Source organism: Ovis aries, chromosome 11 (assembly GCF_016772045.2).
Source record: "Ovis aries strain OAR_USU_Benz2616 breed Rambouillet chromosome 11, ARS-UI_Ramb_v3.0, whole genome shotgun sequence".
Taxonomy (NCBI): Eukaryota; Metazoa; Chordata; class Mammalia; order Artiodactyla; family Bovidae; genus Ovis; species Ovis aries.
Window position 1 is genome coordinate 47,870,694 of NC_056064.1, and position 12,450 is coordinate 47,883,143.

Consider the following 12,450-nt stretch of genomic DNA (forward strand, 5'->3'; position numbering starts at 1 on the left):
TTCCAGCCTCCTTTCAGAGAGGGCAGGAGACAGCCGGACTGAGCCCGAGGAGGGAGCTGGGGCCCTCCTTCTCCTGCCCTCCCCAATTCCTGGCAGCTCCTCAAGGCTTCTCCACTTGTTTCCAACCCCCCTAGCCCTTCTTGTCACCCTCAGCTCCCGTCCACGTCCGCACGCAGAGGCACAGAAGGAAAAAGCGAACCCATCCGAGGCACCGGGAGGTTTATTATAAGAACTGTACAAAGGAGCCTTCTGCTGGCCTGGCTTGGGCCTGTTCCCACCCGGACAAGGTGCAATGGCCGTGGGTCTGCAGAGGCAGGAGGCCTGGACCCCGTTCAGCCATGCTGGCTCTGTACCCGGCCCAGTGGAGAGAGTTCAGTCCAACAGAGGCTGAGGCTCTGGGGCCACATTCGTCCAGGCCCCAAGGAGAAGGAAGGAAAGGACGTGGGCAGGGTGCTGGTTGGAGAGGAGGCTGACCCCTGGAGGAACTTCTGCAGAAAGAGTCGGAACTGCTGCAGGAAGAGATGGAAGGAGCAGGGGCCTCCTTCCAGAGAGGACCCAGCAGGGCCGGGGAGCAGGGCTGGGCAGTGGGTGTGAGGAAGAGAAGCAGAGAAGGCAGTAGGGTGGCCTCACGGGCGGTGGAAGAAAGGAATGCCCAGGCAGAGCGGGGCAGACAGAAAGGAAGGCTCCGGCCTGTGGGTGTGCACACAAGCAAACACACACACATGTTGTTTGGAGGTTTTGCTGCTTCCTGAGTTTTAATCAAACTGTTCACGAGAAACAAGAAGAAAAAGAAGAGGAACTAAGTGCAGCGGGGGTGGGGTGGGGGGCTCAATGTGCAACCCTTACCACATGTGTTCACACTCACATACACACTCGCAGCACAGGGACACTTCCACGGACTGGCCAACAGAGAAGACACACGCATACTCACTGGTTAGGCGCTCCAGCACACAGATATACACATAGACAAGTGCATGTACAGGTTCTACGGGACACAGTGGTTCACAGACGCACACGCACACACACACAGGTGAGTAAATCCAGTGACCCTGAGCTGGCATCTCACCCCCTCCTCCAAGCTCGGCCTCTATCTATTCGCGGGAGCCCAGATCAGTAGTGTCAAGAGATGCACCGCAGTTTCCAGTGGCCGGAAATTGGAAGCTTGGGCCTGAGCCAGGTGAGCGGTGCCCACCTCAGTGTTGAAATCTCGAACGTGAGCTCAGCTAGAACATTCCTAGGATCACTTTGAGGAGGGGAGGAAGGATGAGGCAAGAGGAAGAGAAGGGGGTAGGGATGGGGTCAGGAGGGGACCCTGGGGCTAGGGAGGCTGCCCAGAGCCCAAGTGCTGATGGAGGAGGAAGACTGGTGGAGAGGGAGGGAATCTTCTTCCCAAGCCCCGGCAACCCCGACCCCACCCGAGATCTGGGTGCTCAGTCCAAGGAAGCCCCCAGTGCAGCGATACACTAGTGGGATCCAACCCCTGCTACCTACCCCATCGTGCTTTCTAGAAAAAGATAATTCCCAAGGGGAATCTTCCCTTCTGCTCTTCTCCCAGGGGCCAGCCAGGGAGCCGGAGGGCCTTGGCAATGGATGAATCGGGAAAGGATTCAGGGGCCACAACCCAGCCCAATGTCTCAGCATCCAGTGGCCTCCCCGCCTCACCCCCTCCACCGGGTATGTGGAGCTATTTCTGAACCAGGGATGTTTTCCTTCTCCTGAGAATTCCTGAGCAGGCAGGGTGAGCTGCTTCCCAGAGGCTGGACAGGGTGGCAGGCCCTGGGCTCAGGTGTCTGCTCTCACTGAGGTTAAGACTTCCTTGTCCCAGAGGGAGCTGGAGGCCTGAGCCACTGCCTGCAGAGAGGTCAGTAGCCCTTAAGACTCTTGGGGCAGGAGGGCAGCCAATCCCTCCATCACAGGCCGGCTCCTCCCAAGTGGGGAGCAGAGACTCTGATGCACAGCCTCCCTCGGGGCTGTGAGGAGGGCAGCAGGGCCCACAAGGAGGTGAGAGCAACTTGAAGGTAAATATCGCGGAGGCAGTGGCCTCGGCCCAGAGTGGAGGCCTCAGGTACAATTCCCCCCTTCCATGGCCTGGGTGACCGCCCAGCAAGGACAAAGCCTGTCCCCGCCAGGGAGCTGGGTCAGTCCCGGACGCAGAGCCCTAGCTCCCTCAGCAGCAGGCACCAAGGGGGTCCTTCGGGGCTGTGCCACCTCACCACCACCTGCTAGACGAGAGACTCTTTGACCCCGGGGCGCACCGTCTGCCCCAGGGGTGGGGCTGGAGGGAGGGGTGTTTCGGAGGGGCTGATGGGCCTGAGCCCCACGTCAGGTCCGGGGGCCCCCGTGGAGCCCCTCTCCTCCTCTTTGCTCAGCACACCGCTGTTCCCGTTGTCGGGGCCGTACATCTTGCTCATGGTGTCGGCGATCAGCCCCTCCTTCTCGGGGGCCCCGTCCCCGCCGCCGTCATGGTTGTGGCGGTACATGTAGGAGGCCTGCTTCACGGAGCGCTGCAGCAGATGCCGGCGGTAGGCCCTCTGGATCTTGATGGCGCACACTTCCTCGTGCTTCCTCTTGAGGGTGGTGGTGATGGGCTCGTAGGAGACCTTGGAGGGGTTGGCAGCCATGAACTTCTCCTCCATGGTCTCCTTGAGGGCGTCCATCTCCCCAGAGTCACCTAGAACCTCCTTGGTCAGGGCAAAGAGGATGTCCAGGCAGTGGATCTTGTCCCCCGGAACCATGGGCAGATCCAGCGTGATGAGCTTGATCTTGTTGGGCTTGGCGATCCTCAGCGGCTCCTGCAGGGTGTCCACGAAGTCGGAGAGGCGGCTGTAGTCGATGAACTGCGTGGCGTCGGGGTCGAACTTCTCCCACGTCTCGTAGAACATCTCGAAGTCGTCCTCCCCGAGAGGCTCGCTGCTCTCCTCCGTGGCCACGTTGAAGTTCTCCAGGATGATGGCAATGTACATGTTGACCACGATGAGGAAGGAGATGATGATGTAGCTGCAGAAGAAGCAGATGCCGATGGAGGGGTTGCCGCAGTCGCCCCGGATGCTGGTGCCCGGGTTCTCCAGGTTGGGGTCACAGTCGGGGGGCCCGCTGTTGAGGATGGGGTTGAGCAGCCCATCCCAGCCGGCCGACGTGGTGATCTCAAAGAGGCAGATGATGCTGTTGCCGAAGGTCTCGAAGTTAAACATGTCGTCGATGCCAGACTCCTTCTTGACGTAGGCGAAGTTGGACATGCCGAAGATGGAGTAGATGAACATGACCAGGAAGAGGAGGAGGCCGATGTTGAAGAGGGCGGGCAGCGACATCATGAGCGCGAAGAGCAGCGTCCGGATGCCCTTGGCCCCGCGGATCAGCCGCAGGACCCGCCCGATCCGCGCCAGGCGGATCACACGGAACAGCGTGGGTGATACGAAGTATTTCTGGATCAGGTCGGAGAGCGCCAGGCCTGCAGGGAGGAAGCGGCGAGGAAGCACTGCTGCCCTGGGGGTGGGCGGCAGGGTGGGGAGCAGGGGGAAGGCGCGGCTCCATGGGGCACGGAGTGCTGGGCTCGTCTACCCCAGGAAGGAGCAACAGAAATTCATCGCTCCGTGCACAGCCCGAGTGGCCTGACCCATTAGCCTCTCCCAGGCCTCTTGGGGTCCTGGGCTCCATCTCTGCCCTGACGCAGCCTGGTGGAGGTGGGATGTGCCAAAGTGGATGGGAGGGTGGGTAAGGCCCATTGCCAAGGCTGTTCACAGATGCCATGGATGAGAGGGAGGGGGAGAACAGCTCTGGGTGTGTGAAGATGGGCATGTCGCCTACCTGGTTTGCGACTCAGTTTCCTCATCTGTAAGATGGAGGTGACAACGGTCCCAGTCTCAGGACATTTGTTAGGAACAATTACTAATTACACAGTTAATACTATGAAGTGCATGGCCTAGTTCAGGCAAACTGTCAGTGATGGATAAATGATAGCTAGTTGCTGTCATAATTACACACACCTCTCCTGTGCGTAAGGCTCCTAGAACCATCTTCTTCTTCTTTTTTTAGACTTTATTTATTTGGCTGTGATGGGTCTTAGTTGCAACATGTGGGATCTTTAGTTGAGGCATGCGGGATCTAGTTCCCTGACCAGGGATCAAACCTGGGCCCCCTGCATCAGGAGTGCAGAGTCTTAGCCACAGGGCCATGAGGGAAGTCCCGGAACCATCTTCTTACATCTTCCCCGAAGCACATCGGCACCTGAACGTGCATCTCCAGGTCAGGTGAATGCTTCTGCAGCTGTAGCCGTGTGTGCACAGGTAACGGGCTGCCTGGGAACCCACCGTCTGTGCTTCTGTGCATTTGGTGTAGACACCGGGCGCAAATGCATGTGTGTGTGTGTGTCTGTGTGTGTGTAAAAGCCTACCAAGTGCATGAGCAGGTGTGCGTGTAGACACGAGGAGGGGGACCCCGGGCCTTCCCGAATGACTCAGCCCAGCCTGGCCCTGCTCACCCACAATGGACAGGATGACCACCACGAAGTCGAAGATATTCCAGCCGACGGTGAAGTAGTACTGGCGCAGGGCCAGCATCTTGAGCACGCACTCGCCCGTGAAGATGATGATGAAGACCATGTTGATGTTGTACAGGATGTCCACCTTGAGCTGGCTCTGGTCGTCCGTCTCCACCATCATGGTGACCATGTTGAGGCAAATGAGGATCATGATCGTGATGTCAAACGCCTGCTTGGTCACCAGGTCGTACACCATGCCCTGGACCTTGTTCTGCAGCAGGGGTGGGAGGGCGGGGAGGCGGGCGGGTGGGGACCGTGGTCAGAGCAGGACGTGGGCCGGCAGGAGATGCGGGAGGACGCGACCCAAGAGTGTGGCGGGTGGGGAGGCGAAAGAGAGAGAAAGGAGGCGTGAGGGCCTGTGGTGGAGTCGGCCAGGGCCGCGGGAGGCGGGGAGGCCCATGGAAACGGGCCATTCTGTGGGGTCTGTGGGCCTCCTTCCTCTCTCTGGGAACTTCTTCCCGAATTAAGGGCCCTCAGCAACCCCTCATCCTTCTCCCGAAGTGGTTGCTCACGGGGGGAGCTGTCTGGACATCCTCTTCCTCCCCTCTCCAGGGGCCCTTGCCCCCAGAGGCCACCAGCTAAGGAGCTGAATGGATGCTGGGGGAGCCGTGCAGGGCTGGGCAAGGGGTAAACCAGTGACTGGAGTTCACTGGGCTGCTGCTTGCTTGTACATGACGTGTGTCGTTACGGAGAGGTGCTCCTCCCAGCAGGTGGGCCCAACCTTCCTGAAGGGGGCCCCAGCCTCACACCAGGGACACAGCCTGGTAGGCAGAGAGCAGGCTACCTTTTGCATCCCCCGCACAGGGCCCCCTTGGGCAGGAGCCTCATATGGGCTGTAGGGGGAGGGCCCCAGAGGGCTGGTACCTGGGGCCGGGGAATTGGCTTCTGAGGCTTCTTGGAACCAAGCTTCTTCATGGCGTTATAGTACTTCTTCTGTTCCTCTGTCATGAAGATGTCTTTCCCTCCAAAGTACAATGGGATGGAGCCCGTAAGGTTGGAGAGTCCCCCTTCCCAGCTTCCAGGACTTCCCTACCTCAGACATCACCTGTAAAGCCCGCCCCCATCCCAGCAGGGGGCCCTGGTGGGAAGAGGGAAGGAGACCTGCCTCGAGGGCCAGAGATGGGGCTTGACGGAGGCAGGGAAGGGGGACGGAGGGGTCCAGAGAAGCGGGGGTGGGTGACACACAGAGGGAAGGGGCCCGCGCAGCCCTCACGGCCCGTTTTGGGCCACCTTCCATCAGTATTTCACTGGGTCCTCAGAAGGAGCCAGCAAAGCAGGCAGCAGGAGCCTCATGAAGGAAACCAGGGTCCACACTGGCCCCGTCACTAGTTCAAGGTCACCTGGTGGGATCGGAACCCAGGCTCTGCCTCGATCGGGTGCGAAGACGGTGTTTGTGAACATGCGGAGGGAGGAGTGGGCAAAGCGGGTGGGAGGAGTGGGCCCAGCGAGGGGAGGACCCAGGGGGAGGCGGGCTGGACACTCATCTTCTTCTTCTGCTGATTGAAGTTGTCGATGATGACGCCAATGAAGAGGTTGAGGGTGAAGAAGGAGCCGAAGATGATGAAGATGACGAAATACAGGTACATGTAGAGGTTCACCTCGTACTGCGGCTGCTCTTCCTTCTGCAGCGGTCACAGGCCAGGGGCGGGCATGAGGGGTGGGCTCGGGGCACACGCTGCCTGCTCCCTGTCCCGCCGTGAGCCCACCCACCCCTGTAGGCGGCGGGGTCTCGGGGGCTCCCGAGGAGGCTGCGTGGGGTGGGGATGGATCCGAGTCCTCTCCCCAGGCTCACTCACCAGCCACATCTCGGGGCCCCCCACTCACCTCCCGGGAGTCCACGGCAGCATACATGATGTCCATCCAGCCCTTGAAGGTGGCCTGCGAGAGTGTGGTTGGTGTGAGGGGAGGGGCTGCTCCCTGTTTCCACCATCCATGAGTTTCCCTCCCTGCCCACCCCAGAAGCTGCCTGCTCCAAGTCCCACTGGGCAGGCATCAAATACAGACCATCAAAATACAGACAGGTATGGACACGACCTCTGGGTCCTCCAGCCCTGGAGGCAGGTGGGAGGTTCCCTAACGAGGAGTGGCCGTGGGCTCAGTCCCAGTGAGATTCCAGGGGCATCTCCACCCCCGCCTCATGCAGGGGCCGCACGTCACTCACCACCTGCAAGAGCGAGAGGTAGCCCAGACCCACGTTGTCATAGTTGACCTTGACGTTGAGCCAGCGGACCTGGCCTGTGTGCATCAGGCTCTCGCACTCGGACTTGTTGTTGACCTCGGAGATGTCGAATCTCTCGGAGGTGGTGGTGTTGATGCAGTAGTAGAACTTGCCAGCAAACAGGTTGACGCCCATGATGCTGAAGATGAGCCAGAAGATGAGGCAGACGAGCAGCACGTTCATGATGGAGGGGATGGCTCCCAGGAGGGCATTCACCACCACCTGGGGGGCCGGGGTGGGGAGGAGGGAGTCACTGCCACATCCTCTCCCGGGCAGCAGGGTAGGGGGCATCACCCAGCCTCCTCTGGGAGAGGGCTCCCTACCCACACCAACCAAGGGACCAGGCAGGGAAGGCTTCCTGGAGGAGGGCTGATCTGAATGAACGCAGGCTGCAGGAGAAGTCTACTGGGCTTTTTGTGGGGGTGGGGGATGGTGGGAGCAGGGAGCAGGGGTAGGGGGTTGCCGGCCTGCTGGCTGAAGAGGGCTCTCTGCTTCGCTGGAGCCAACAGCCCAGGGTGGGGAGCTGGGTTTCTCTGGAAGCAGCCCGGCCACGGGTCACCAGGCAGGAGACAAACACTCTTTCCTCAGCCCCCATAGGAAACTCAGTCCCCGTGACCTGGCCCCCCGGCTCATCTGCTCACAGGATTAGACACAAAGACCCAGAAAAGAACGGAGCCTTTGAAGCAGCAGGAACCTTGGGGACTGGAGCTCTGTGCCCAGCCAGCCCTGGCCACACAGGCCAACCTCATTGTTTCTGGCTGAGCTGAATCTGAGAATTATCTGTTTTCAAGGAGAAGTGGTTTCATGACCTCCAGACAAAGTGAGTGGAGTAAGCCCGGTGATGCCCAGGGCAATGCTATTCCTGGCTGGGGCACCAACCAGCTGTGCGGCCAAGGCCAGGTCATTTTCCCCCAGTGGGGAGGGGTCCCTGGCTGGGCTGAGCTCTTGTATGGGAGACACCAGGCTGAGTGCCCTGCTGACCTGCAACCATCTGCTTCATGGAAGTCTGTCCCCCTCCAGAGTAGGCCTTGCTCTTAACAGAACCCCTACTTCCAGCCTTGGCCGGGGAAGTCCCCTTGGTCTTGCCCGAACCCTGTATTTACCTGTCACTTCCGCCCTCAGGGGGCTGAGGGACGGATGGGCAGGCTCGGAGCCCTGGGGGGCCCCAGTCTGAGGCTGGGGAGAGTCACCTATAAACCCACAGACCTTTCCTTCCTCGCCTGCCTGGGTGCCCTCAGGCCCCTCCTGGGAGCGGCTGCAGCCTCTGCTGCCCCCTAGCGGTGGCAGAGAGGAGTGAAGGAGGGGGCTGCGGGCAGGAACCCGCACCTGGGCTGGTGTGTGGGGGTGCCTTTTGTTGTTGTCGTTGCTCAGTCGCTCAGTCGTGTCCGACTCTCTGCGACCTCATGGACGGTAGCCCGCCAGGCTCGTCCGTCCTCTACCACCTCCCGGAGCTTGCTCAAATTCATGTCTATTGAGTCAGTGATGCTATCTAACCATCTCATCCTCTGCCACTCCCTTCTCCTTTTGCCCTCAGTTGCCTGGGGACCCCCCAAACCTGGACTCCCAGTGGTGGCCAGAGTACAGACACGCCCCCAGCCCCCTCCCAAGCTGTGGCTGCTCCCCCAATCCTTAGCCCTACTCACAGTCCTCCTCGACACCCACCCTCATGCCCTCGAATCGAGACAGTGCCCTCAGGGGGCGCAGGGCCCGCAGCGTCCGCAGGGATTTGATGGGTCCCAGCTCCGAGTAGCCCAGCCAGTTGGCCACCAGGCTGATGATGGAGACCTGCAAACGGGAGGGTGGGTGGTCAGGGAGCGCCTCCGGAGCTGGTGGTGGGGCCGGGCAGGAGTGGGGCGGACTCACGTCCACAATGAGGAAATCGAGCCAGCACCAGGCATTGGTGAAGTACACCTTGAAGCCGTAGGCCACCCACTTGAGTAGCATCTCCAGGATGAAAATGTAGGTGAAGACCTTGTCGGCATACTCCAGGATGGTGCGGATGACTCGCCGCTGCTCGATGTGGATGTCCTCGAAGGCCTGGGGGCACCAGCAGGTGGGTGACCAGGGCCCGGAGGCTGGGGCAGCCACCATGTCCCTACAGCTGCCGGTTCCCAGGGGTCTGGCACTGGCGTCAGGTTAGTGGGGGCAGACTCCCTGCGCCCATCAAGGGGGTGAGCAAGGGAGTTCCTGGTGCGGGGAAGCCCCTCAGCTCCCCTTCCCCAGACCTAACGATAGGAATGTTCACTAACCTGCAGGGGGGTCTGCTGTGACACAGGCTGGCCCCCCACCCCACATTCCCTTCCCACCTGCTCCCTGGTCGGGACCTGTAAGCCAGGGAGGCTCGCGGGGTCAGAGCCCATCTTCCTCTCTGTAAAAATGAGCGCAGTCTGCCATACACCCTGGAAGCACTGGTGAGTTCTTCAGGGCTCTCTCTCTGGGTTCCGGCCTGTCCAGCAAGTGTGCCTCCCATGGTGCAGCGAGGAGGGAGCCCTGGGACGGCTTGCTTCCGGCCTGGCCCCTGCCCCTGCCCGTGCCCGGCCCCCAGGGCGGCGCCTACCAAGGCCCCACTGCTGAGCAGGATCATGAAGACAATGAAGGTCTCGAACCAGTTGTGCTCGACGATCTTGAAGCAGGCCCTGCGGAGGGTCCACCACTTCTTCCCTCGACCCTGGGAGATGTCCACATAGAGGAAGGGAAAGCGCTGCACGCAGGCTGGGGAGGGAGGGCGGCAGGGGCACCCGTCATGGGCTGCCTGAGGAGCATGGTCAGCCCGTTTCCCCCCCTCCCCATCCCAGGATGTGCCCCCTCCCCATCCTGACTGCATGCAGAGACACTCCAAAGAACAGGGGTGCGGGCCACCCACGCAGGTTCCACAGCTTTCAGCTGTCCCCATCCTCCCCCATGTCCCCCAGGCAGCCTCCACTCTGCACAGCCCAAACTCTCTGGGCAAAGAATGCTTTGTAAGGGCCAGACAGGCCTCTTTCTGGAAGACAAAGCTGAGGAGGACAGCCTTAGAGAAGCCAGTGCTGAGCGCCTGCTTTGTGCTGGCCATACTCAGGGCTCTACGGGGATTCTGTGCAGTAGCCTGCAGGCTGCTGGGACTGTCACCCGGGGCACACACAGCAGGGGTCAGAGGGGGCAGGGGCTCAGAGGCATCTGCTCTGACACCGCTTCCTGGGGTCACATTCTCCCGGGTGCAGAAGGGCAGGGTACGATCGGAGGAAGAAGGCCCTGATCGCTTTTGGTGACTTGCCTGTCCCCAGGCCGTCCCCGAGGAGATGGTGAGCTGAGGCTGAGGCTCGCCTCAGGCCCTGGCCTGGCCTGCCCCTCTTGGGGCCTGCCGGGCTGGGGGAGGCACCCCGGCGGGCTGGCCCTCACCTTCGGTGAAGCACTCCTCAGGCTGCTCTCCCTCGGGGTTCTCCTCGGCCTGCTCCTCGGGGTCGTCCTCAGGGGGCTTGTAGTCGGCAGTGCTGCAGACGGAGGAGTTCCCATCCAGGGGCTGCAGCGGCTTCTGCGGAGGCCACAGGGTCATGTGACCCCCGGGTCCTCCCGCCATGTGGGGCAGAGGGGGTCCAGATGGAAGCCCCGAGGGGAGGGCCCAGAAGGGAGAAGGGGAAGCGGGGGGTGGAGTAGGGGGAGGTGGAGCAGACTCATTCATTCATTCATTCAGCCCTGGATTGTGGAGCCAGCACTGGGTCTGTGCAGAAGGACCCAGGCTTTGGCCCTGACCTCGGGGCACTTGGATCTGAAGAGGCTCAGAGATGCTGGCTAGGGAGGGAAGGGGTCAGGATGGAGCAAGGTCCGAGCCTTCCTATGCTCTGTTCAGCTGAGGAATCCAGGAAGACGGGGGAGTCCAGAAAGGGTGGGGGTGGGGGCCTGGTAGTCCAGCCTGGCCAGACCTCCCTGACCTCCTCCTGGCCCAGCCTCCACTCCCCAAGGGGCCCCTTTTATGGCTGGGGTGAGGCCCCTGAAAAGGAAAATGGAGAGGGTCACGGGGTGGTGGCAGGGGGCAGCTGTCAGAATGGTGGCCAGTTGACAGAAAGGGAAACTGAGGCACGGGGCATTAGGTCGGGCAGGATGCCCGCTGAGCCACTGGCCTTGCCTGTGCCCCCCACCTCCCACTGCCCCTCGGGAGCCATGCCTGCCCCCTCCAGAGTCCCCAGTGCCTTGGCCTGGCTGCTGTCCGGCCCTTCTCCACCCCCACTCCTCATACCGAGGTTGGTGCCACGTTTCCCGGGGTATTTATAGCTTGGCAGCCGCTCGGCTCCCTGGTAAGTGAGCATGCCACGTATTTGGGGGGAATAAGGAGTCAAGAGCTTTCAGGGCAAAGTTTATTCAGGCTCTGGTGCCTGCTGGGCCCAAGCTGCCAGGGTGGGGGTGGTCAGGGGGCCCTGCCCTAGCTTATGTGCTGATCCTTCCCCTGATGGGGCTGGAGGGTGGGTGAGGGGGTCCGCCTACCGCCAGGGCCTCCCCAACCCTCACAGGGGAGGGGCAGGGGCAGGGGGTGGGCATCAGGGCTCCAGCTGAGGCTGGGGCCCAGCTCTCCAGTTCTCCTTCAGCTGCACCCCACTGGATCCCTGACCCCCTCTCCCCAGTGTCTCGAGCCCAGACCTGGCACTCGGGCCCATGCTGGGAAGTTGGGACCGGGTCCTCACCACCACCAGGGGGCGTCTACACAGAAATAGATGATAATAGCAAGAACTTGGTAGGGGCTTCTCAACCCGAGGGCAGGGTTAAGAGAGGCCCCTTGGGTTCCAGCCCTGGATTCAGGCTTCTCAGGTGAGAATATGCGATCTCACAGCGCCACCTACTGGTGAGAGGGGACCCAGGAGGAGCTGCAGGGCAGGAGAGCAGGGAGAGGCCTGGGGTGTTCAGACAAGTGGAGCAGGTCATAATAATGGTATTTATAAGTCATCATTCACGGAGATGCTCTGCACACAGCATCTCATCTAATGCTCACAGTAACACCACAAGGTAGGTACCATTACCCCACCTTACAGATGGAGAAACTGAGGCTTGGAGAGGGCTTTGTGCCACGTTCAAGGTCATACACAAATGTAGAGTTGTGACTGTCTGATTCCTGACCCCTGAATCTGGATCTTGCTACGGGCTTACCTTGACATCCTCAGGCTCGGAGAAGGTGTCAGTTTCCTCCTCTGTGGGCATCTCCAGGTCAGACTCCTCGGAGGCGATGGGCACATGGATGGTCAGGTAGGGGTTGTTGATGAAGTTGAGGTGGTCCAACTCGATGCTGGGGGGAGGGCCGTCAGCCAGGCCCATGTGGTTCAGGATATGGTTGTCCTTCTTGAGGTCCTTGCCATCCTCCTCGGGCGGAGGCTCCTTCTTCTCATCCTCAGGGGCACTTTCCGGAGCCTCGCTGGCCTCCCCAGCCTCGCCGATGCTTCCGAGGCTGAGCATGATAACCTTGGGGCTCAGGACCTTGCCATGCAGCAGCCCCACGAGGAAGGCTTTGGCGAACCCGATGCCCCACTTGATGCGAGCGATGGCAATCTGCAGGTTGTTCATCTCGCCATCCTCGTCTGAGGCCGCCAGGCTGTCGGCACTGAAGGAGCTGAGCAGCAGGGCCAAGAACAGGTTCAAGACCTGGAGAGCGGAGGTGAGGGGGAGCCTGAGCTTAGCTGCGGGGCCCCGAGGGTGCCACCTGCAGTCCACATGAGGGTCCTTGGGCCTCCAA

General features: G+C 61.0%; 1 protein-coding gene across 2 annotated transcripts in view; it reads right to left on the minus strand.

Moving 5' to 3' along the window:
- Positions 1 to 202: 202 nt before the first annotated feature.
- Positions 203 to 12,450, minus strand: part of SCN4A (sodium voltage-gated channel alpha subunit 4) — a 52,265-nt gene continuing 40,017 nt past the window's right edge. For both annotated transcript variants that reach the window (XM_027974338.2, XM_042256169.2), the window contains 11 exons: positions 11,871 to 12,359; positions 10,134 to 10,266; positions 9,313 to 9,467; positions 8,619 to 8,792; positions 8,418 to 8,540; positions 6,699 to 6,977; positions 6,362 to 6,415; positions 6,022 to 6,159; positions 5,402 to 5,506; positions 4,478 to 4,748; positions 203 to 3,448 (listed from right to left, as the gene is read on the minus strand). In XM_027974338.2, coding sequence (XP_027830139.2) covers positions 2,223 to 3,448; positions 4,478 to 4,748; positions 5,402 to 5,506; positions 6,022 to 6,159; positions 6,362 to 6,415; positions 6,699 to 6,977; positions 8,418 to 8,540; positions 8,619 to 8,792; positions 9,313 to 9,467; positions 10,134 to 10,266; positions 11,871 to 12,359 — 3,147 coding nt within the window. In that variant the 3' untranslated portion in view covers positions 203 to 2,222. The remainder of the gene's footprint in view (positions 3,449 to 4,477; positions 4,749 to 5,401; positions 5,507 to 6,021; positions 6,160 to 6,361; positions 6,416 to 6,698; positions 6,978 to 8,417; positions 8,541 to 8,618; positions 8,793 to 9,312; positions 9,468 to 10,133; positions 10,267 to 11,870; positions 12,360 to 12,450) is intronic.